Consider the following 25123-nt stretch of genomic DNA (forward strand, 5'->3'; position numbering starts at 1 on the left):
GTCCCAAATTAAGAACCGCAGTCTCAGCTGGAGTGAGTTTAATGTTCGTGAGGTTTACTACTGATTTTGCTTTTGCTTGCGTGTCTTCCGTTTGTTGCGATTCCAACGTCCCCCTCTTCCCGGGTCGTTGTCGCTTGAACTTCCGGGCACGGCATTTCCGACGCTGCCAGCGTTTGTGATTTGCCCGCTGTTTTTTTGCTGTTGTTGTGCACGGGGCTTGTGAGACCTTAGGGTTTCGCGTCGGTCCTGACACAGGCAGTCGACCTCCTGTGCCAGGGTGAGCTTGGTAAACCCCAAGGCTGTTGCACGGTTTGAATCCGATTCGGGTTCACTTTCTACAGCTGAGCTCAAACTAGAAAAAGAGGTAGCAGGCTGCAATGTAGCTACATTTTGTTGTCCTGCTGCTAAATTCTGACGTGCTTTCGATTTAACCGCATCGTACCTCTTTGCAAAAGTAAAAACTTGTCCATTAAGATAGTCAATTCTATCCCTCTCGAACTTGAAAGCTTTTCTTTTCTTAATTATCTCTTCTTCCTTTGCCAAACGGGACATCATGTCAGTTCTCATTTTATTAATTATGTCAGTGACTTCCAATTTAGAGATTTCATCTTCAAGGTTGTCGATTTCAATCTGCAACTTAAGGCGATCACTTTCAGCATATTTAACTAATATGCGCAAGTAAACACTCGAGCAGTTGAGGTTGGCTTCTGCCCACTCCGCTAACATAGCCGGATCCGGGTTTTCATAGCTGGGGGCCGTGGTGCTTCTGAGCCCCCTAGGCACACGACCAACCTCCAAGTAGCGAGTAAGAGACCGGTGCTCCCACCACTTGGACTGCTCTGCCCTCATTGCGCGTTCCAATTTCTTAAATAAATCACGTGTAGTGTTAGTTCCAATGTCCTGCGTACTAGATGTAGCAATGCTGGACCCCCTAGCCGGGGAATCCAGAAACATGGAATCAGCTGCCTGAGCTCGATTTCGCAGTCTGTCGGCGGCCATACTTTTAAAGCGCTATTGATATGGCTATTGTCAGAATCACACAAACGGCACACTGATAACTGGAGATGAATGTCCTACCAGTGGCCGCGCACACTTCCTTCTACTGTTTCCAAGGTGTTCTCCCGGGTTCAAACTCGGATCCGGTCTCCGTAGCAATGGAGATGAAGGAAATCCGGCTGCTGTCCCACCGGAACACATCAAAGGTGAAGCAGGGGCGTTGCGGCGTTCTCCTCGCCGGAGACAGTAACGCTCCCAGGAAAAGACCCGGAAACAGCTTCCTGCCGCGTTGCCCTTGTGGGAAGGGGTCTTGCTCGTACCTGGAAGACGTGGGTACCGTATATGGAGGAACTTGTCGCACAGAACCGCAAACAGCAAGCAAAACAAGCAGTTCGAATATTCAGCAACAAAGAGCCGACCCAAATGGTGCTGGTGAACGGTGTCTTTATTTCATAAAAGCCAGCGCTGCCGCCATGACGCGTTTCGCCTCCAGGGAGGCTTGATCACATGACAAACTGCGTACATCAAACCCGGCCATTTAAAGTGACAATGCAGTACCTCGTGTCATAGAAATGGAAAAAATATATGTATTCCAAACAATGCAAAACTTTTGCGGCAAATATATCCAGCGGAAAAAGAAAGAGAATGAAGCTCAAGTGAGCTAACTTGATTCAAGATAAAGCACTGAACATATTTACAATCAATAGAATATTACAATTTGCTAAAATACACGATAGAAATATGTAAAAAATGCAGAACTTGATCAATATACAATACACAATTAAGTACATGATAAATTAATTCATCTATGTACAATGGTGTAGTATAAACATTCCAAAAATTATTTCCGCCATGGATAAAAAAATAGAGTATTTACAAATAGTGCAAATAGTACAAATTCAAATAGCAGCAAAAGTAATGACACGCGTAACATTTGTATAAGAATCAATATATATATATACACACACTGACGAAGGCAGCACGCCGAAACGCGTCTGTGTGTGCCCCTTCCGCGTAATAAATATCAGCGTGTTTGACATATTTGCTCTCCGAGTGCTGTTCTGTCCTTTCGCAGAAGATTGAGAGGAATTGGAGCGTTATATATATATACATATATATATATATATATATATATATATATATATATATATATATATATATATATATTACCTACTGGCGGTCGCCAGTAGGTATATATAGTTAGGATTTTTTCTCTATGGGATTTTTGAAAATTCTATGTCTAATAACTTTGCCGTTTGTGGACGGAATTGGCTGAAATTTTCAGGAAAATGGCACATTTTGTTTCTGAGCAGCCTTTGAAAATTTGGGGGGGGTTCGTCAAGGGGGGGCCGAGAAAAAAGGGGGGTCCCAAAACGCGTTTTTCCCATGTTAATTTCCATAGGGCGGTTGGCCTCACTTTTAGCCCGAACGGCTGAATGGATTTGCACGAAACTTGGCAAAATTGTAGGGACTGGTAGCCCGATGTGCCTTTTGTAGGTCTCAATATATGTGCTCCAGTGGATTTTGAGAAATTAACGTTTAAAAAAAGATATATATCTGTAAGCGCGGACCGGGCAGCGGCCTAGGACGCGTACTTTTTGCGCAACGGAGCTTTGTGAAGCGAAGCTGATTGGTTCTCCGGCGTCTGTCAACATTCCAAACAGTCCGTAGTGGCCGCAAACAGTCCGTAGTGGCCGCCATCTTGTCTCTCGGTAGGATCGAGAGACAAGAGGAGGCCAAAGCGAAGGGGTAAATGACCATAAGGGGGAATAGTAGATCCTCGCTGACCCCCTAGGTTTGATGTGGAGGTTTTAAAAGGGCCCCGCGGGGCAAAAAAAAAAAATTATAATAATAATCTTACGGCTGAATGGATTTGCACGAAACTTGGCAAAATTGTAGGGACTGGTAGCCCGATGTGCCTTTGCTAGGTCTCAATATATGTGCTTCAGTGGATTTTGAGAAATTAACGTTCAAAAAAAGATATATATCTGTAACAGCGCACCGCTTCGCGTACTTTTCGCGTTACGGAGCTTTGCGAAGCGAAGCTGATTGGCTCTCCGGTGTCTGTAAACATTCCAAACAGTCCGTAGCGGCCGCCATCTTGTCTCTCGGTATAATAATAATCTTACGGCTGAATGGATTTGCACGAAACTTGGCAAAATTGTAGGGACTGGTAGCCCGATGTGCCTTTGCTAGGTCTCAATATATGTGCTTCAGTGGATTTTGAGAAATTAACGTTCAAAAAAAGATATATATCTGTAACAGAGCACCGCTTCGCGTACTTTTCGCGTTACGGAGCTTTGCGAAGCGAAGCTGATTGGCTCTCCGGTGTCTGTAAACATTCCAAACAGTCCGTAGCGGCCGCCATCTTGTCTCTCGGTAGGATCGAGAGACAAGAGGAGGCCAAAGCGAAGGGGCAAATGACCATAAGGGGGCATAGTAGATCCTCGCTGATCCCCTAGGTTTGATGTGGAGGTTTTAAAAGGGCCCCGCGGGGCAAAAAAAATAAATAATAATAATAATCGAACGGCTGAATGGATTTGCACGAAACTTGGTAAAATATTAGGGACTGGTAGCCCGATGTGCCTTTGCTAGGTCTCAATATATGTGCTTCAGTGCATTTTGAGAAATTAACGTTCAAAAACAAGATATATATCTGTAACAGCGCTCCGCTTCGCGGAGATAAAATTATATCTGTATTACCTAGCTGTTGCTAACACCAGTTAGCGACGGCTAGTAGGAGATAGCGACCATCTTGGGCCCCACTTTGCATGTGAGTGATATTTATCACTAATGACATGCAAAGTGGGCATGCCAAGATGTTAGCGACTGGAAACAGTCGCTAACATCGCTATCTCCTATTATCAACTTTTGGAAATATTCGAGATAAGCGCGAATATCTCCAAAAAGTAACAGCTGCCCTGAGCAGTTCTTAGCCATGTTATCCTATGGGAGGTGGATAACATGGCTAAGAGGATTAGCTCGGTAATGCATGAATATCGCTGAGTTTTCAGCGATATTAATGCATTGCGGTCGGTTTTTATCGTATTTGCGATAAACTTTGATAATAGCAAGGTTTATCTGCGATAATTTCTGACGGTAAAAAAATCTTTGCAATGCATCGTTAGGGATAAATATCGCTTAACTTTGGTAATATGCCCCAACGTCTGTTAACGTTCGATTCGAAGGAAATCAGGAAGTGTTGAAAAACATTGTCTGCGCCATCTTGTCTTTTTTCAAATGCCACACTTTTGTCGTGCACGGCAGCCATTTTAGATGCCTTGACCAGACCCACTCTGTGCACGCTGTCGATCCTTAGCATGGCTCCCCACCCTCGCAAGCATCTCCCCCAGGCAGTGGTCACCCCCGCTCTCTGTCTTATGCATGGGTAATAAACCTCCCCCCATCTGCGCTGCTCTTTCCTGAGAATCACACCCTGTGCCCGCCCGACACCTCCCTTTCGCCCTATTCACTACTGCACCCTCTGACACTCCTTTTCCTCTGTGTCCGATTGTCCAGGCTGGTCCTAGGGTATCAGCTAGCCCTGCAGATGTAGTTTATGGCCACAGCTGTAAAGATTCACCCCTCTTCAAAGGAGTTATAGTAGATCAAGGCCCACACTCGATGAGATCCGTCACAGCAGAAGCGTTGCTATTATCTGAAAACCATCCTGTATTGTGATTGGGGAGGGGACCGAGCGTGAAGCGGAAGATTCCAGGGATGACTCTTTGTACATCAAAGTTTTTACAATTATGTGTCACATTAAAAATATATAGCACTCCGACAAAGTAGTAAGATTATAAAACTTTAATAATTTATAAATATATACAAGAAAACAAAAATAGTAATAACATATAAACATTTTTAGGGAAAAAGAACGAAGTAGCGGTCGGCTGTGCGAATAGTCCCAACGCAGCACAACGTCCAGATTTCCGGCGTGGGGCGGGTCATCAGTAGCAAACTGTTGTGCGAATAGTTCCAAGGCAGCAGAACGCGCTGAAATCTAGATGACACGAAAGTGATGTCTAGTAAGTTGCCACCCAGCAAATAACGGCGTGGGGCGTCGCGGGGGGTGGGTCTTCAGTAGCAAACTGTTGTGCGAATAGTTCCAAGGCAGCAGAACGATGGCACCAAGGTGATGTCCAGTAAGTTGCCGCACTGGTTTTGGTATCCTACAATGCTGCTCCGAATAACGGCGTGGGGCGCCCCGGGGGAGGCGGCGTGAACGGGCCTCTCCAGGTGGAGTGTCATCTGTTGTAGTGGGGCGCCCCTTTACCGTTTCAGTTGCCATTCCGTCCGTTTTTGGTCCACTGTGTCAAAAGCCGCAATTCAGCTGAGTTGCGCCCACTCTTGCGGTGCAGCGATAGGCGGCTGTCACAGGACTCTCAAAATGGCGGCAGGCTCTTTCCTTTTTGGGCCTGGTCCACTGAAATGGCCCTGGGACACCTTGGAAATCGGACGCTTGTCTGCTAGGTCTTGGACCCCATTCTCGAAAGCGTCCCCTCCGCCTTGAGAATTCATCAAAAGTTTTGGGGGCCCCGACACCTGCAGGCTTCTGGTGGGGAGCGGCTGCCATGATTGCTCGCGGAATGACTACGACGGAGCTACGAGATGGTGGTGCTCTCATGCTGACGCCAGCTTCAGTCTGAAACATCCAGAAACAAGGTGGGGCTTTCATCGTTTGGAAAAAAAAAAAGTTTTCATCCAATGAAAAGTGTTGTTTTTAGGTCATATGATCAAGCCTTCCATCATTAGGAAACCAAAAGTAAAATGAACCAATGAAAAGTTTTATAAACAAGTCACATGACCTGTTATGCGGCATAGGGTATAAAATGCGGAGAAAATACGTTGGCACGTGAGGCGGCGTCAGTAGCGGACCGATGTGCGAATAGGCCGAAGGCAGCACAACGCGCCAAGATCCGGATGGCACCGAGGTGGTGTCCAGCAAGTTGCAGCACTGGTGTGGCCATCCTACAATGTTGAAAGTCGGCGTGGGGCGCCCCGTTGGCCTGTGAGTTTGCGTCAGTAGCGGACCGATGTGCGAATAGGCCGAAGGCAGCACAACGCGCCAAGATCCGGATGGCACCGAGGTGGTGTCTAGTAAGTTGCCGCACTGGTGTGGCCATCCTACAATGCTGAAAGTCGGCGTGGGGCGCCCTGTTGGCCTGTGAGATGGTGTCAGTAGCGGACTGATGTGCGAATGGGGCCAAAGGCAGCGCAACAATATTTTCTGACGAGAAGACACCACAAGGCGCTGAGATGCCAAGATCCGGATGGCACCGAGGTGATGTCTAAGTTGCGGACTGATGTGCGAATGGGGCCAAAGGTAGCGTAACAATATTTTCTGTATGGAAGATACCACTAGGCGTTGAGATGCCAAGATTCGGATGGCACCGAGGTGATGTCTAGCAAGTTGGTGTGGTCATCCTACAATGCTGAAACTCGGCGTGGGTCGCCCCATTAGCCTGTGAGATGGCGTCAGTAGCGGACCGATGTGCGAATAGGCCGAAGGCAGCACAACGCGCCAAGATCCGGATGTCACAGTGGTGGTTTCATAGTTGAGAGGCACTTCATCTGCAGTGGGGCGCCGAGATCCGGATGGCACCGAGGTGATGTCTAGCAAGTTGCTGTACTGGTGTGGTCATCCTACAATGCTGAAAGTCGGCGTGGGGCGCCCCATTAGCCTGTGAGATGGCGTCAGTAGCGGACTGATGTGCGAATGGGGCCAAAGGCAGCACAACGCGCCAAGATCCGGATGGCACCGAGGTGGTGTCCAGCAACTTGCCGCACTGGTGTGGCCATCCTACAATGCTGCGCCGAAAGTCGGCGTGGGGCGCCCCGTTGGCCTGTGAGTTCGCGTCAGTCAGTGGGGGCTGTTTGAGGATCTGACTGCATTGGAAAGCAATGTGATGCTGTGCGTCGTCCCCAAGATGGAGGTTCCTCGGCTGCAGTGGGGCGCCCCTTGGTGTTTCACTCGCTATGCAGCTGAGTTGCGTGCGCACTTGTGGCGAATAGGCCGAAGGCAGCACAACGCGCCGAGATCTGGATGGCACCGAGGTGGTGTCCAGCAATTTGCCGCACTGGTGTGGCCATCCTACAATGCTGCGCCGAAAGTCGGCGTGGGGTGCCCCGTTGGCCTGTGAGGTGGCGTCAGTAGCGGACCGATGTGTGAATAGGCCGGAACCAGCACAAGGCGCCAAGATCCGGATGGCACCGAGGTGGTGTCATAGTTGAGAGTTCTGAGCAGCGCTTGTAACACTGTCTGAAGCTTATTTGCACCTGCTGCAGCTTCACTATTGCCCTGGTGTGGCCTAAGATCGCCCATGACATAGGCGGCCACCTCCCGGGGTCCGGCGGAACTTTTTTCCTTTTCCTTTCTGCATCTTGTCCCAAATTCGTTTGACCTGAAGACACGACCAGGTCCCTGAATGTGTGCAGGGGGACGCTATTGATTGAATCAAAATGGCGGCTTCACACAAAGCTGACTCAAGCGTTTTCTGGTGGTTTCATAGTTGAGAGGCACTTCATCTGCAGTGGGGCGCCGAGATCCGGATGGCACCGAGGTGATGTCTAGCAAGTTGCTGTACTTGTGTGGTCATCCTACAATGCTGAAACTCGGCGTGGGTCGCCCCATTAGCCTGTGAGATAGCTGTTCTTTGGATTTGGGCCTGGTCCACTAAAATGGCCCTGGGACACCTAAGAACTCGAACGCTCGATTTTTTTTTCCTTTCCTGTACATGCAAAAAAAGGTAAATGCCCGGTATGTTACACGCTTCATCTGCCACGATGAACTCTCCAGAGGAACCGAAAAAATATATAGTTGTGGTAACTATACCATGCATCGTCATATGGAGAGGTGGCACCAATTAATTATAGTGCTGCATAAAAGAGAGATTTGGAGGAGAACCCCTGACCTGCTAGTACATTCATCAAAGAAGTGGCACTGAGAGCTTCAGAGGCAAGGGAAACGGTCCCAAATATTTAGAAGAACTTTGGAAAGATTAAAATGACATGTTTAGATTGTGGTAAATTAATTTCATGTGGGCAGATGAGTGTTACTCTAATAAATACAGCATATGAACATCATCATAGTCGATGGTTGGTAGAGACATTTTGACTATATCCTGGACCTGCCCGTCCTCGCCCAAAATGGCGCCGGAATAAATGGGACTCGTAACTCCTTGTTGTGTACTGGTTGCAGAACCTTGAAATCACGAGATACGTATGCAGTTTTGAAGCACATGGCGGGCGGGGACGAGAATTGATTGAATATTTCGACATCCCTATTGATATTAAGTTCTGATGTGTTATTGATTACTGTACTGTTGAAAGTTCGAATTAACGTCACCCATGGTACTTGCCCGCAAATGTATATCTAGATAATTTTATTGTAACTGGCCCTGTCGTATTTTAATTATAAAATGTACGTCCACCGATTCCGTAACTGTTAGACACCTTAGTTCTTGCAACCTAATGGCCCGCCCGTTACGTTCCTCTACAGTGTAAATGTCTACTCATCACATACGATTACAGTTTGCTCCGTGGCCGGCCCACGTGGTTATAGGCTCGTATTTGTATAATGAAATTTTCACAATAAAGGTTTTTAAAAGAAAACATGGTAGTAGTATATACATTGGTAAAGTTTGTAATAATAGTCACTGTTTTAGAATCATTAAAAGGCAAGTGAAATAAAGCAGACCAATTACATGAAGGGTAAAAGGTATAATACGAAGGAACGCAGTAAAGATAAATGGTCAAGGGCTGTTGTGTTTTCTATTCCTGCAACATAAAGTGATCGATAAGAATCTCATATTCAGGCGTATCGGCGACTAAGACAGCAGGTCGACCCTCCTTTGCTCAACGGCTCCATCATGGGACGAAGAAACGCTCTTTTTCTCGAAAAAAGAATATATTTTACTTGCAGGACAGTTGTAAAATTTCCGGGAAAGTACATTAGCCTGGAACATTATAACATATATTTAAGAAAAAATAATGTTCGGAAGTAATGAAAAGCGTAATTTTTAGGTCATATGAGCAAGCCTTTCATCATTACAATAAGAAAAGTAAAATGAACCAATGAAAAGTTTTATTAACAAGTCACATGACTTGTTATGCTTACGTTACGCGCTGCGCGCCCCGGATGACTTCCGGATGCGCTAACGCGGCGCGTCATATGACGCATTACGCGACAACGCAGGTCCAGAATATAGTCAAAATGTCTCCACCAACCAGCGGTCGGAACACAACCCCTTTCAGCAGGCTAAATAGTTCTGTTAAATGAGAACAGAAGGGACAGGCAACAAGAACCATCAGTGAAAGAGGGGAGGGCTAGTTCTTCTCTACCGGGTTACATTGGGGCGCTACCGGAACTGATCGAATTGGTAGTCTACAGTGTTTCTGGATGTTTCAGACTGAAGCTGGGGTTAGCATGAGAGCAGCATCATTTCGTAGCTCCGTCGTGGCCATTCCGCAACCAATCATGGCAGCCGCTCTTTATCGTTATTTTGGGCGGGGTGGGTGGCGGAGCCGAGCTGTTTTGCAGCCATCATTGTGTGGAGTTCAGTTCATCTCACTAGTTTTGTATTTGTCATGAGGGGTTGTTCCTAATGTTTCTATTTTAGCGAGGTCAAAAAGAGATCCCATTAGTGGCCTACTGATTTTGCTCGATTCCTTTTCTTTTTTTTTACACGATTTTTCGTTATCTGCAAAGACTAAACAGAGTATTGCGACTCTGTGTTTGTTTGTAAATAGAGAATGAACCAAAGAGAACTAATTCTAAAACAGTAAATACTTGGATAACAATCAATCAAATGGAGAGAGAAGCAGGCACGACGGATTACAACGGGGGCAAAGGCCTGCGTTAACTACCTTTCACTATCTGCAAAGAGAGAGTACTCCTAATAGAAATGAGGGGGGGGGGCACCATTCAAAGCAGATCAGTGTGCATAAACACGAAAATGTTTTCACTTACCACGTACTTGACATTCGACAGCTTATGATATTTGCTATTAAAAAACCATTGAAATTCACTGAAAAAACCATAGGTTATAGACCATATATAGTTAGGAATTAGCATTTACAAAACCTTGAAAATTCACTGAAAAAACCATAGGTTATAGACCATATATAGTTAGGAATTAGCATTTAAAAAACCTTATTTTACTCACACAAAACCATTGAAATTCCATATATAGTTAGTTGCACTAACTATATATCGCGCACCTGCAATCCACTGCTGATCATGTCACATATTACATCATTCATGACATGGTCAGTGACATCACTGATGACATCACTGATGACATCTCAAATGACATCACTGATGACATCACTGATGACAACATCCAGTGACTGTATGTTTCTGTAAAGTTAAAATATATCTTACATATTGAAGAATGAGTGGATGTATAAGTGTCTGGATGAAGGATTTAGTAGGTGCGTGACTGACTGTATGAGTGAGTGATTAAATGTGTCTCACTGAATGCATGGGTTAGTGACTAAACTGTCTTAATTTGTGCATCATTATGTCTGTTGTTCTGTAAACTGCTGCATGTGTTGATCATTAGCTATACGAGAGGCTATATGTGTTATTAATTGCTTGCCCAAGTATTTCTATGGGAGATTGAGTTTGTGTGGGGGTGGCTGGAAGGTGTGTGACTCTATGCATAGATGTGTGAACAGTTTATTCACTAGGTGTATGAGTTCAAGAGTGCATGTGGAAACAGCTACATGGGCAGTTGACTGTGTGCATGAGTGTATTGATGAGTGAATGGATATCTCAATGCTACATGTCATAGTAAGTACATATGTAAAACACAGTACATGTGAGAGTTGGCATATATAAATAACTGTGCATGAGAGCCACCGAATGAGTGAGTGGTTGTATCGATCATTGTGAACTTGTATCAGGGATTGTATAAGAGAGTAAATATGTGTTAGTATATGTTTCAATAAGTAAGGTGTGTTTAACTGTATAGTTGAAGAAATGGAGATGAGATTGTTTCTTTGCATGACTGACTGGGTGTGTGAGTAACTCCATGGATGAGTGGAAGTGTGTGAGTGTCTGTATACACTGAGTGTATCTAAGGTTATATTAGAGTCTGAAGAGGTTTATCGTATTAGCACAAGAATGATGTCAAATGAGATGTCATCAGTGATGTCATCAGTGATGTCATTTGAGATGTCATCAGTGATGTCATCAGTGATGTCACTGACCATGTCATGAATGATGTAATATGTGACATGATCAGCAGTGGATTGCAGGTGCGCGATATATAGTTAGTGCAACTAACTATATATGGAATTTCAATGGTTTTGTGTGAGTAAAATAAGGTTTTTTAAATGCTAATTCCTAACTATATATGGTCTATAACCTATGGTTTTTTCAGTGAATTTTCAAGGTTTTGTAAATGCTAATTCCTAACTATATATGGTCTATAACCTATGGTTTTTTCAGTGAATATATATATATATGCAGCATTCCACAGATACAGAGGTTCACACAACATTTCGCAGACATAAGGGTGAGTGCAGCATTCTACAGATGGAGGTCAACAGTGCTCCATAGGCACAGAGTTGCACTGGGCTTTTCATTGACATAAGGCTCCATTGATATTGAGGTGCGCTGCATTCCATATTTAAAGAGGCACACACACCATTTCCAGGCTCTTGCAGCCCACACAGCTTCCACAGTTGCACTGTATCATTCTATGGATACAGAGTTTGTTCACAGGCACAAGTGCACAGTCTCCCACAAACACAAAGATGCAGTCTTCCACAGCTAGAGGTCTACACCACCTTCCACACACACAAGGGCCTGCTGCATTACTTGCACACAGAAGTGCACACCACTTTCCACAGATACAGAGACGCACGCGACATTCCATAGATAGAGGTCAATCGCACATTTCCCTAGATACAGAGTTCCACACATCAGTCCACTGACATTGAGTGCACACAGTGCTTCCTTCAAAGATGTAGAGTTGCACATAAGCTTGGAACAAGTCGAGAGGTGCGTAGGTCTTGGAACCCAACGCCACTGTGAGACCCCACTAATGGTAACCCGATACACAAATCTCAAGTATCATAACCACATAGAACAACTACTCACCCAAGCCACGGCTTGCACAAAATCAAACAAAACTTACATGCAAGCAAGCTTTGGCTTGCCTCAGAACGGACAAGGCAAATGTGCCTCCAGGTTTTGTGTCGCACGGAAACCTACTCAGCTATACTATTCTTATGGATAGAATCAGTGGGGATATGTACAGCGTCTTCAAATGATTAAATGTTTTATCCGCTCTACTCCTAGTCAAGACACAAGCACGCATGTGCACAGCACCAACAAGTTTGGAATACCTCTCAGACAGTGCTTTGTTTGTAAAAATAAAAAATAAAAAGTGCCAGGGCCCTCGTCAGGAGGCAACTGCAGCTTGCAACTACCTATTGCCCCTGCCGGCGCTGCTGATGGCAGAACCAACATAACTACTAAGCATCACACTGCTACAAATGTGACAACTCAGGCTATTCAATGCACCCAATGCTATAAGAATGGCTTGGGTGGCAGATGTTAGTCATTTTTACTGTATATTGAAAGACTAAACGACTCTTGTGCTCATCTCTAAATTAGATATACACCGCCACTATGTGGCAGACTGTCATAAGTCCCAGTGCTGACAATTAAGTGCCGCTGAGCACCTGAAACCACCGGATCAAATTAAGCACTGCTTTCAGAACCCCAAGCATAATACTCACACTTCCAAGATAAGCCACACAACCAGACAATCACCCTACCAAACACACACACAAGACCCGGGAAGTGGTCGTGGCAACCATGCAAACAACCAAACCAGATTAGGCGAACAAGCTTCCGCTATATCTCATGCGGTCAACTAATTGCTACAGAGCCACCCCTGCTGCAGTAATTCTCTATGCAACTAACTATACAATTTGCAGCAAAAGAGGTGTACGCAGATATTCAGAGCTACAGATGCACACAAAATTTCACAGACCTAATGACGCACACAACATTCCATGGAGGCGCGCACAGCATTTTCGAGCTATAGATAGCACACACAACTCCATAGATACAAAGAGCATGCCATATCTAGAAGTGCAACCAGTGTTTTATCAAGTAGCTCACAGCATGTCCTATATAGTGTGGCACATATTAGGGGCATACATATTCCATGAATATAGCGACATACATAATTGCTTTTTCATAGGTGTATAAAGCACTGAAGCAATGCAGAATTGCACACAAACTGTCCATATTTATTTATTTTGATTTATTTATTTAAAACGTTTTATATAGCGCTACTGGACCCAAGAGTATCTGAGCGCTTTACAGAATAGGTAACTGCATCAAGACAAAAATTACATTGTGCATTAGACTCACATAGGATAGGGCAATTCAGATTAGTCGAGGGAAAGGAGGAGAGAGTGTAACTAAGAGATAAATAGGGAGACGCAGAAGGTTGAAAAATAGGAGAGAGATGGGAAGAAGGAGAGGGGGAGAAACAATAGGAAAAGGAATAATGAGGGGGCGAGTCGAGGAGAGTACCAAATAAGGACAGTGTCATTACAGCAACGTTAGGTACCCCAGTATTTGTTGAGAAGAAGCATCTTGAGTATTTTTTTTTTAAGAGAGGGCAGGAGGGGTTGCAGCGAAGATCTTTGGGGAGAGAGTTCCAAATCGTAGGGGCATTACCGGAGAATGCACGTGATTTCACAGGTACATAGGTGCCTGCATGCATTTAGAGCACAAGGTGTGGTGTTTCATAGATGAAGGGCATCAACCGAATTTTCAAGAGTCTGTTGATGCCCCAAGATCTGGAGTAGATGGACTAGTTTCATGCTTTGGTGTCTGCCTGAATAGAGTTTAAAAAGATTGTGCTTTCACATACGAGCAGCTTGTAGCTCTAACACTCAACGGGAAAGCTTCTCCTGCATGTTTTTTCACACCACCTGAAGGAATACTCATGGCTGCATCTTACTGTGATTTTTTTTTTTATAGATTCGGGGCAGAGAGATGTAATAATCTATTCAAGGCAGCAGAGCTCCTACTGTATAGTTAAAGCAGAGGGGCTCCTAACCGTTGAATATTTCTCCTGTTTTTAAACAGGCCTTTTTTCACGTCACCCTAAGACTGAATCTAGCAGACCTCATGTCACCAAATCTTCAAAAATGTAAATAAGTTGAAGTAGAGAGAGTGGGCCTTGGGCCGTCACTCTTAAGCCGTTCTCTTTCATTTGTTTTTGCATGGTTTGATATTGTGTGGGTGAAGTTTCCTTCAAGGCATGGGGATTTCGTGGGTGATTACATAGCCTCATTTGTGTTGCCATTAGGTTTTGGTGACACTGCATCAAGCAGTTTGTTTGTTAGACAGCAGATGCAGCATGATGTGTAGCTTGTAAATAAGACCCAATGCTCCTTTCCTGTATCTACTTAGTTGGTGCAACAACATTTGAATTGCTGATTTCTTACGTTTTTTGTTCAGGAAGTGTTTGCGGTTTTAGATTCCTTAATGTCTTAGCAGTGCTATTCACTAATTGCTCTACCTCATTCAGTTATTTTAGTTTGCTAGCAATAGGTTTTCTTCAGTAGAAAAAAAAATACTGTCCCATTTTCTTTCTTTTTTAAACTTTTTATTGAAACCATGCTCATACAGTGTATACAGTCATGACATGCCGAAAATCATGGTACATGCGTGGCAGTTAAGAATTGACAACATCAAAAAACAGAGCATGAATCGTAATCTGTAGGGTCGCCTTTACGGCCCATCACACTTTATACAGCAAGTGTCCATCTCCCATCTAGAATTGTCTGACCCCTGGGACACGTTCCCTGCCCGTCAATACTCCCTATAAACCTGACAGGCTGCCCACACCTTTTCTCACTTTTTGGGCCAGCCTCTGCTTTGATAAACCAATTCAATTCCAAAAATTCTTTATTTCGGTCATGTAGACCATAAAAGATGCAGTAAAAAACAACACATACAATAAAATACACATTATTTTTAAGAGAAATACATGTTATAAAATGCACCCAACCGGCGTGAAAAAGATTAAGACACTAAAAGTTCAAGAGGGTTCAGCAGATATTTTTTCCTGATGAGCCATATAGCCATAAGAAATTTAGAGACGGCAAACACAATGTGGCCCAAAGTGCTGGTTTTCAGGATCCTGTATGCCTGTGCATACTCTCTGAACCCTAGATTCTTACATAGTGGTGCTATCCAGTGTTTCCTGGGCCTTTGGTAGGCGAGGCACACAAACAGAATGTGAAGATCATCTTCCAAGTGGGTTTTACAGCAGGGACAAGATTTGTCGGCCGTGTTAGACCACTTGGATGTGAAAGTTTTGATAGGCAGTGTGCCAAGCATCCATTGGACAAAGAGTTTTCTCGCTAGGATGGGAAAAATAAAATCCATAAAAGGTTCAAAAGTGTATGAATTTTTGGATTCTAAAAATCGCAATGTGAGGGTGCCACTATTTTGAGCGTTTACCAAAAGTGCAAGGGACCTATCCTTAAAAATTTTTGACAGGGCTTTGCGCGAGATTGCTTGACACCCTCGCGCTGGGTCCTCCCAAAGGTCACGGAGATTCATTGCAATCAGTTCGTTTTTCACAGAGACAAGCCAAGGAATTTTTCCACCGCAATTGAGGCTCATGACGTGGGTAAGGTCCTCCCTATAATGGTGCAGTTCATTCGTGGACCAGAGCCTGTGCCAGAACTTCACTGGTTTGGACACAAGCTCCTCTGCGATAGGGGGGAGCCCCAGGTCCATTCTCAGGGGCAAGAGTGGCGTTGCACGTGGAAGAGCCAGTAAGCGCCTTAAAAAACTGTTTTCAACTGTTGTCAGGTCCTTCGCCGCTTTATGCCCCCAGAGTTCACTGCCATAGATGGCCGCTGCCTTGGCCTGGGACCTGTACGTTTCAAGGGCCGGGCTTACAGGCTTGAAGGACGAAGAATTGGCCACCTTCAGAATTGCACCAGACAGTTGAGACAGTTTTACCCTTGAGCGTACTATCTGATGGTCCCAAGATAGATTTTCCTGTAATGTTACCCCCAGATATATGAAGGTGGACACCCTCTCGAGGCTAACAGTCCCCAGGGTGGGATTAGGCCTTGTTTTAGTGGGTGGATTAAAAATCATATACTTTGTCTTCTCTGTGTTTACCTCCAACCCGTGCTGAGCACAGAAAAGTCCAAATCCGTCCAGGATCCTCTGGATCCCCATGGGGGATTTGGAAAGAAGGAGGGTATCATCGGCAAACATAATTGCCGGTACCCTCCTTCCTGCCAAGCAAGGAGCGTCGTTGTTATTGACATTTTCCAGGTGGGAGATGACATGGTTGATGTATAAACAAAACAGGGTTGGTGCCAAGACACAACCCTGCCTCACCCCTCGACAAACGGGGAACCTAGATGATAATTTGCCATCTTTCCCACACCTGACCTGCGCATAGTTGTTCTCATGCAGCCTAACTAAGATGTTAAGAAGCTGGGGGGGAACTCCTAGCTTTTCCAACACCTCCCACAGCTTTCTGCGCGGGACTAGGTCAAAGGCTGACCTCAGGTCCACGAAGACCATGTATAGTCTTCCCCCCTCGATCTTCACGGTCTTCCAATAAAGGAGGACGAGGCGGAAGATCTGGTCCATGGTCGACGTGTTCTTCCTGAAGCCAGCCTGCAGAGGACTCAGAATGTCATTGTCCTCTGCCCAGTCCATTAGATGGTTCAAAATAAGACGCGCAAAGAGCTTTTGGGGGACGTCTATAAGGCTAATTGGCCTATAGTTTGTTGGGTTCAGAGGGGAACCTTTCTTGTGGATTGGCACTATTTCGGCCCCTAACCAAGAGGGAGGAACCACCATACCTCCTAGTATAGCGTTAAAAAGAATGAGAAGGTACGGGGCCCAGATATCGGGGTGGTGCCTGAACAGATCACCGGGTAGCTTGTCCAACCCTGGAGCCTTCCCCAAGGCCAGACATTCCAGTGCTGTCTTCACCTCCCCTAAAGAAAATTCCAGGGCCGTATCTGGAGGACAGGGGAACTCCGCCGCCACCCCATCGGGCCATAGTGTGGTTGCATGGTATAATGCTCCGAAGTGGGCCTCCCAAATAGAGGGGGCAATATTAGACTCTACAGCAGACGTGAGCACCCCTGTACCGTTATTAACCAGAGCCCAGAACTTCCTAGAGTCTCTACACTTAAGGGCTTCAAACAGTTCCTGCCAGTGGTTCCAATCCCACTCAGCCCTAGCGCTGGCTAATGCTGACTTATACTCCCTCCTCAGGGATGCAACCCTCTCCCTATCACTACCTTCTTTGATGGCTGAAAGTAGGTCGGATTTGATTTTCCTACAGGTAGGAGTGTACCAAGTCGCAATACGGGTAACTTTCCTTCTTGAGGGCACCTCCGGGTTAAAAACATCTGCAAGGTCCCTGACCAAAGTCTGATGGATGCCAGAAAGTCTCTCATTATAGTCAGAAAGTCTAGGTTGACTAATGAGAGCATCCACCTCCTGAAACATGGGGAGTACTATACCATATAACTTATTCATGGCGTTTTCATTATTGACCAACTTCCCCCATTTCACCCGGCGCCTACTTGTAGTGAGGAGTATGTCCCCCTGGTCACCTCCGGCATCAATAGTTGGCGGCCCTACAGCGGGGGCTGGGTGCTGAATTTCCAGCACAAGGGAATTGTGATCACTATCTGTTCTTGGTACCACTTTGAAGTCTTTCACTTTCGGCCATAGGGATATATCAATAAAAATATAATCCAGCCTGGACTCGTGCCCCTTTCTATTAAATGTGCACACCGATGGAGTATCGGAGGGAGTGCGCCCATTACACGCCCTCAGTGCAAAATTCAAAGTGAGGGAAGTGAGTTGTATTGCCAACGGGGACCATGCTTTGGGGTGAGGTGAGGAGGAGGTGGGAACTCCCCAATAATCATCCTCAGCTGTGAGGGGTCCCTCCATTAGACCCTCGAGTGGTTCAAAGTGGCAATTGAAGTCCCCTCCCATCACTATTTTCAGGTCGGCTGGTAATTGACCTAGAAAGGATGAGAGTTCGACTAGGGTGGAAGATTCATTGCCCACAGCAACTGGTCGAGAGTAGACATTTACAATTGCCCAGGACCTTTTGCCAGGCCAACTGAGGAGGACACACTGGATGTCCTGGGAGAAAGTGTCCATGCTTTCCACCTGACACCCAATGTGGCTCGCCACCCAGATTGCTAGACCACCCGAGGGTCTCCCCCTGCCGTTCCACTTTGCCGGGATTTCAGAAATATCATACCCCCTCATGGAATGCGGTTCCCTTGCCCACGTCTCCTGTAGGAGAAGGATATCACTCCCGTCGACCAGGGTCTCCCACTCCGGAGTACCCACCTTATTCATGATGCCCGCCACGTTCCATGACAGAATAACCAACCCTGAGCCTTGGGGTTGCAGGAAAGCCCCGCTTAGTGCTGAGCCTTGGGGTTGCGAGGAGACTTCACTTAATGCGGGCACGGTATCGCATGTGTGCTTAGCCGAAGCGCCCAACCCGGGTATGGTGGGCGACAAGATAGATAATACAGCACGCTCCTCCAATTGCGATGTGGGGACAGAGCTTGAGTCGAATGGTTCCTTAACTTGCAATTGGGTACCTCCCTGAAAAATCCCCCCCTCATTGGAGAAAGCCTGGGTCTTTACCTCAGCTGCAGGGTGAGGTAAATCCGCCCCTCTGACTGAGACCGCAAGGGGAGATTGTCCAGAGTGTTTCGGTGTAGATCCCCATTGTGGTCAATCTACATGGTCCAGGCAAGAAAATCTGTTCTGGTGAACAAAGTTACCAAGAGCGGGGATTGTGTTATGCTTGGGTCTATACCGTGAGCCATCAATTGCGAAGCCCACTCTAGTCCAACTCTGCTCCCTCCCCGTGGATAAGTTAGTCACATGTGGATAAAAATCTGAGAGAGACACTAAATCTATATTGGACTTATCCGGCCTTGCCAACCAGTTGCAGATGTAAGGAGCAACTAGTGGGCTTTTAAAGCTAATTATAACACAGTCCCCGGCCCTATTCTTGGGAGTGACTCCAATCCATGGAATCCTTCTAACCATTAGAACGTCTCCTTTGATATTAGGGGGGAGGGGTCTATTAATATTAAGCCAGCTAATTACCTTATTGCAAAGTGAATCCTGTGGCTCTCTGGAGCCACCAGTGAGCTCAGGAACTCCCACCATTATTGCCGTATAGGGCACTGCCTCCGGGGGCAGATTAACCACCCTGCGCCTGGTATTAGGACTAATATTATGACCAATAGGTACATTAGTGTCACGCCCCACACTCCTTGGTTCAGGTACTACTGGTGGCTTAGATCTTCTAGGTGCGGGGATTGGGGGCCTACAGGTTTGTGCAAGAGGAAGTAGGGGGGCATGGTTGACTGTAATGCTGTGTTGTACCCCAGTCTGGGCTTGTGTGCATATTTCAGCAGTGAGAGGACCCTTCCCCCCAGGTTCTCGAGGAGCCAGCTGTACACTTGCGCCCAACCCCCCGCCGGAAGTGTTTCGCATATACGCATTTTCTATAGCTATGAGTCTCGCGTCTATAGAGTCTAATTTTGTAGATAGCGGTTCCAACAAGTTCTTAAAAATGACTGTAATTGAACTAATTAAAGCATCTGAAGGGTCAGGTGGGGGCCCCCCAAATATGAATGGCCCCGAACACCCTGGTACAGTTGTAACATACGGTGAATCTAGTTGGTCAGACTCAAAGCCCATGCCAATACTGTCAAATGAGGCCGACATGTCCGTGCGGGCATCCAGTATTGGAGTAGTCGTATCCACTTTAGCCCTTTTTGCCCCTGTTAGCTCTCTTGACCTTTTCCTTTTCGGTGGGTGAGTCCTTGCACTACCTGCAGGATTTGTTGACAATAAGGCTTGACCCTCCTCCAATGACTCAATTGATTCCACATAGTTCACATAAGGAGTGGTTTCCACTACCCCGGAAGGACACAAGGGCTGGCTGTCCCTTGCTTGGGTTGTCGGGGTCCTAAGTTGTTGGAGCACTGACTCAATTGTCTCATCAATGCTGTCCAGGAGTGATAGATGGGTATTGTGGAGGGTTATTGGAGTACTCGCCTCATTTAACGGAGAATCCAGGATTGCCAGGGACACATTTCCGGTATTCGCCTCAAGCAGTGTGTCTAGCACTGTGGAACTTTTCTTGGCCGCAGCGCTAGCCTTGGGGAAGAAATTTTCAAGAGTGTTAGCATGCTGTTGGGCAGACTTACTCCGGGATCCTCTGGAGGCCATGGAGAGGATTCGAGCAGGAAGGGCAGAGTTAGTAAGGCAAGGGCAAGTATTGGAAGAGGCCAAAAGTCAGAGGGAGGGCCCGGTCCGGTCTCCTCCGGCCTCTAACGGCCTAGAACGGCCCGCCCTTTGCCCGGGCTTAGCCCGGCGCCTGCCCGCGCGCGTCCCGCGATGCGCGTCTGAGGGCGTAGTTCTATAGCCAAAGGTCTATGGAGGCGTGGCCAGCCGGGAAGAGCCACCAGGTGCGGCGTGTTAGGAGCCGCTTGGATTCCTGGGACTCGCAGTCCCGCTGGTGCGCCGGTGATGGGATTCCGCCTGCCAAACGCCCCGCAGCCTCCTCAGTGGACGTATTCCAGGTCAATAGGGATCAGTGGGTCAGTGCAGCTTGCTTCCAAGTTCGAGCGGCACCCGCTTTGATAAACCACCTTTTCTGTACTATGGCACCAACCTAGGTCAGACTTTCAATCCCTGAGACTTGGTGGATGGATGTGTACTCCCCACTCTCTTGCAATATTCCGCTTAGCCACCCCTACAGCCAGCAGCAGCCAAGTCTTCTGGTATTTAGGCAAGGACCCCTCCCCCGACACTGCCAGAAGGAGCCACTTTGCGTCCAATGGGATCTCAAGTGACAATACACAGGACATTACTCCAGTATCCCCTCTCCAATACTCCTGTTTCACCTGACGTGTGAAAAAATGTACCCTCTTGTCCACACCCCTGGAGACATGTCGATGTTGGCACCCTCCAAATTTTGGCTAACCAAGTCCTTAAGTCGTAGGATACTGTCCCTTTTTACAATATGTCTTCTGTGATACTTTGCAGGTATGACCTTTAAGTTTATTACTTACAATGCAGGCCCAATCTTCTGACTCCTTTTCATAAAACAGTTTTTGAGGGCACAGCTTAACTCAGTTAATGCAGTGCAGTCTTCAAAGAACATCTGCATGTCGGCCAAAATGTTGTTCATTATGGGATTTTCTTTATTGGAGTGTTAGGAGAAACACACACAGTCACCTTAACTATTACCAATCACTACCCTATACAAAAAGCCTCACCTAATGACTTTGACAATGTGTATTTGCAGCAATTTTGCCTGCCTGGTAAGAGATTGGATAATGAAATAGCCTATTCTTGCACATGGTCGTTTGGAGTTCTTAACACTGCAGACTCTGCTGATTCAGAAATATTGCTGATTCAAACTAAACTTATTTAAAAATCAGATTGTGGCATTATTTTGTATTATACACATATACATCTATCATATATTGAGCAATTGTATTAGTGATCTGGTAATGGTCTTGCATTATCTGAAGTGTTCCACAGTGTCTGAGGCATTTAGAGCACCCAACTGATATTTGGGGTATTCAGTTCGGTGGTCTCCATTTTGTATATAATCATGACTGCTCCCCACTCTGCAGTGATCTGATGTGTCGGGTGGTGCTTGGTGCCACATTCCTGACAATATTTCACCGATGGTTTTAGAGCCTGGGGTATTTCAGTATTTTTACCCCTAATCATCATATTTTTATAGCCCATAAAAACCTTGAGCATTTTGCCTCGGGGACTAAAAACACTGACGTTCTCCTATCTATTTTTGTTGTCCCCTGTTTATATCATTTGCTTAGCCTGTAATGGCTACTTCTCCCATGCTACACTGTTATCCTGTGATGCAACAAATTAACTGGCTAATGTATCCAGATCATAGGGCTCAATATAGGGAGTTGTGGTATTTAGCCACACTGCCGTGTGTGTCCTGTTCTTTTCCCCTCACTACTTATTTCTGCAATGCAATTTGTAAGGGCTGAGGGGTCGATGTAAATGTTGTCCTATTTATGCGTTACGCTGATGTCGTGAACTTCTGCCCTATTAAAGGAACTTCCTTCAATGTTATTACCACATACTAAGTTCCAACTCATGTTAAAACATGTCTCTCTATTCCTCTTTCTCACCCTCAGGACTTGTCGGGCTCCATTGATGATTTACCTGCAGGGACTGAAGCAACGCACAGTTCAGCTGTTAGTGCATCAGGGTCTACAAGCAGCCAAGGGGAGCACAGCAACCCGGCGCAGTCGCCTTTCTCTCCCCATGCATCTCCACACCTCTCCAGCATTCCTGGTGGTCCTTCGCCCTCTCCTGTGGGCTCGCCTGTTGGAAGTAACCAGTCTCGCTCTGGACCTATATCACCTGCAAGTATTCCTGGTAAGTTGGGACCCAACAGTCCGCACCATTGCCTTCATCTATGTGTCCATGCATGAGTCATAAGGATAGGTTGTCAGGAGGTTTGAGGCAGACTCAGCACAATTATTGGTTATTGTGCCCACGAATGTACACTTTAAAAAGGGAATTTTCTTATGACATAGTGCCTTGACTAGAGAGTTGGCAGTTGTATAGCTTGATTTGAGATATTTAGTGACTAGGTTTGGCAAGTCAATCTAGAGGCGAATCTGTCACACACACTTGCTGATTGCTCTGGAGAAATCTTGTTCAGAAATTCTTTTTCTTAAGATCTTAACAACAGATGGTATAGGTAAGCAATGATATTGTACTCTCTTCCTAATAAAATAGACTGCCTGGCATTAAGGCAGTTGTTATTTGTATTCCTGCCCAATACTTGTGGCAGTAAAATGGTTTTGGCAGTAAAGCGAGCATCAGTGGCGTAACATTGGCCCCGCAGCACGGCGGCACCACCAATCTCTAGGGGCCCCCCTCAGCACTGTATCCTGACTGCAGAGTTCCTGATTAGGTCCGGAGGGGGGGGGGGGGGGGGGAGGGCCTCCATGTACCTTGCAGAGGTGTCCTCTCAAGTTGTTACGCCACTTGCGAGCATGTGCGTAATGTATTCAAATATACTACTTACCTAAACATAAACAAGCCAGTAGCCCTTCTACATACCTTTGACCCTCCTAGATCAAAGCTGTGGGTTCAACCATTATAATAACTGGCTGTCTGTACCTGATATACCAGGCTAACCAAGTTGAGTGAAAGGTTTGTGGACTCATCGCTCAGTCTGGTGTGAGCACTGAAATGAAATCCACAGTTGATGCTATTTACTTTGCGAGGTGGTCGGTCAATGCAATACTAGCACTTATGGTGTCATGTTTGCTTAACTCAATGTTGACAGTTTGACTGGCTGTGGTTTGAAATCCTGCGGGCGGCCAAGTAGTAGCCATATACATTTGCGATGGCTACCAGTATGTCAATGATATGATTGTTGATGAAAATCACGTAAAACTAAAATCTGTTGTGTCCTCTTGGCATAGAGTTGATGGAAGTTTGCCCACCATGTTTCCGACTAAATAAGCCCTGAAAGCGGTTGTTTTGACATTAGCCTCAAATGTGGATACAGTGTTATGTTTTGCTGCGGAGTGGGCACTGGTCCATATTCTGTAAAAAGTAGAAGGAATCTACAAATTATTTCCCTTCTGCTTTTCACTTCTCTCAGGACATTCACATGCACTGTATTGTGCAGTTAACCTTTCTGTAGAGATGGACAATCCAATACATTAATGGTGAGAGAACCAGGGGTCTTCTTGAGCCCTAAGAGTTAAAGCACAAGTCGAGAGATATAAATATTTTTCAAATACACCATGCACAAATATTGTGTGCAAATATTATAAAGACTCTTTATAATGGGGGGTAGAGGAAGCGTAAACATTTGTCCCATTTCAAGAGATGGAAAGGAATCCTTCACCCCCTCCCAATCTTTGTCTCCAAGGCCTACTGGCATAGGACCTGTATTTCCTGTTCTCCATAGGAGCACAACAATTCTGTTGTGGTCGCCCCCAGTGATGAGACGCCTGGGATCTAGCTCTGCTAGAGACACTCCATGATGAGCTGCTCAGGACATTGATCCAATCGTTTCAGACTATTGCCAAGTATTACACCGTCAATGACGCGCTCTGGTCACCTAGTTTCATAGTAGATGGGGTTCCTTTGGGAAGATTGGGGACATCATCCATCCTTATTTGTTCATGTACAACATCAAAGTCGTCTTTTCAATCCTGCTGAATACAGCTGATCCTTGGGCGCTTAGCAGGAACACCTACAGATGTCTCCTGAAGACTTGCACTGCTGGGATATTGATATGAAGTTGTATTTCCTGTGGCACCAGCTGTGCCTTATGCTCAATTTTTGAGATAGGCACCCTACCATCTATAGGCGATTCTGATGTCATGACGACCTGGGCGAGATGCGAGGTCCCTGGCTACCGCATCTTAGCACCTATTTGTTTTGAGGTGTTATCTGTCATTTATCCTCAAAAGACTCTTAGACATTTTTTTTTTTTTTTGCAACCTTCATTTTGTTCCCTGCATGAAGGTTGCAAATTTCCCACTGTCAGCTGTGCATAGAAAAGCTTTGAAGTATTATTCTGTGCAAGTTTGCTTTTTGCAAACATTTGCCATTCTGCATCGAAAAGATATGCAGAAGGTGAACTTCATATTCTTCCAGTTTGGTGTGGTGTGGTTCATCTTGCAATAGGAAAAAAATAACTAAGGCAGTGAAAGGTATCATAGAGAACCTTTGCGAAGAGCAACAGTCAAAAACGTAGCCAACTCCGCAGGCAGAAACCCTTTTTTTGCTCACCGCGGCCTTCCATGATGCCTGTCTTACAGCAAATATTGTTTCCCGCCATAAAAATAGAGGATATAATCTTTTTAGGTGGCGGGAAGTCATTCCTGCACCTGATGCAATACTTAAGATAGTGCCACCTAGTGGCTTCTGCTGAGTAATTACCCATGTCAGTCTTTCTTTGTTTTCCCTTGGTGAGAGTCCCCAGCAAAACTTTTGATGGTGCGATCTAAAAGAGGGAATCTGTGA

The 25123-nt window shown here is 45.8% G+C and overlaps 1 protein-coding gene across 4 annotated transcripts in view; it reads left to right on the top strand.

The window, feature by feature from the left end:
* Positions 1-25123, top strand: part of ARID1B (AT-rich interaction domain 1B) — an 807447-nt gene that overhangs the window by 564324 nt on the left and 218000 nt on the right. For all 4 annotated transcript variants that reach the window (XM_078648614.1, XM_078648616.1, XM_078648615.1 and 1 more), the window contains one exon: positions 22261-22504. In XM_078648614.1, coding sequence (XP_078504740.1) covers positions 22261-22504 — 244 coding nt within the window. The remainder of the gene's footprint in view (positions 1-22260; positions 22505-25123) is intronic.

Source organism: Lissotriton helveticus, chromosome 6, assembly GCF_964261635.1.
Source record: "Lissotriton helveticus chromosome 6, aLisHel1.1, whole genome shotgun sequence".
Lineage (NCBI taxonomy): Eukaryota > Metazoa > Chordata > Amphibia > Caudata > Salamandridae > Lissotriton > Lissotriton helveticus.